Source organism: Bison bison, unplaced genomic scaffold, assembly GCF_000754665.1.
Source record: "Bison bison bison isolate TAMUID 2011002044 unplaced genomic scaffold, Bison_UMD1.0 scf7180017862410, whole genome shotgun sequence".
Classification (NCBI taxonomy): Eukaryota; Metazoa; Chordata; class Mammalia; order Artiodactyla; family Bovidae; genus Bison; species Bison bison.
In genome coordinates, this window is record NW_011492982.1 from 4,805 (window position 1) to 5,494 (window position 690).

General features: G+C 52.9%; 1 protein-coding gene across 1 annotated transcript in view; it reads left to right on the plus strand.

Moving 5' to 3' along the window:
• Window positions 1-435: 435 nt before the first annotated feature.
• PRRG3 (proline rich Gla (G-carboxyglutamic acid) 3 (transmembrane)) overlaps window positions 436-690 on the plus strand; it is a gene marked incomplete at its 3' end in the record, with an annotated part of 1,920 nt that continues 1,665 nt past the window's right edge. The window contains exon 1 of the mRNA XM_010832852.1: window positions 436-484. Coding sequence (XP_010831154.1) covers window positions 478-484 — 7 coding nt within the window. The remainder of the gene's footprint in view (window positions 485-690) is intronic.

Here is a 690-nt window from a genome sequence, read left to right on the forward strand (position 1 = left end):
AAACAGGTCCTGTTTCTGTCACTGTTGACTTGCTGGACCTTCCCAAAGTGCCCCTCTTTTCTGTGGGGTGTTTTCCAAGTCAGAAGTGCACATGTTCATCGAATCCAGTAAGGAAGGCAGAACCTCAGACTGTAGGAGTTTTTCTTTTTTTTAAAAGAGAAAAGATCAAGCCTTAGGTCTAGACTCTCAGACTGTGTTCTTGGGGGAAATAGCTGGAAGGTTTTCTGTGGGCTCTGCTGTGCCTCGGGAAGCTCTACAGGAGAGCTTGGACAAGGATGAGAGTGCCAGGGCTGGGAGTGGCTGCACAGAGGGTGATGTGCGCCATGAGGGGCTGCTGTGACCTTTGACCAGGCCAGTGTGGGCGGGGTCACATCTCACGGCTGAGAGGGTGCCCTGTAGGTTTGGGGGTGTGATTTCACCATGACTTTGCTTTCCTCCTTTGCCAGGTGAGTGACACACTGGATCTGACAGAGAGCCATGGCAGGTGAGTTTGTCTGGGCCCTGGCCAAGCCGGGAAGGGCCGTGCCTAGGTCTTATGGAAAAATGCTAGCCTACCTTTCAAGGCCTTTCCAGCTTTCATCATACTGAGGGTGTTCCCATGGCTCCTGTTCAATTGTCTGGGTCTCATCTGTCCACTCTCAACTCTTCAGCTCCCTTCTGGAGCACAGACTCCCCTGGAGAGGTGCGCCT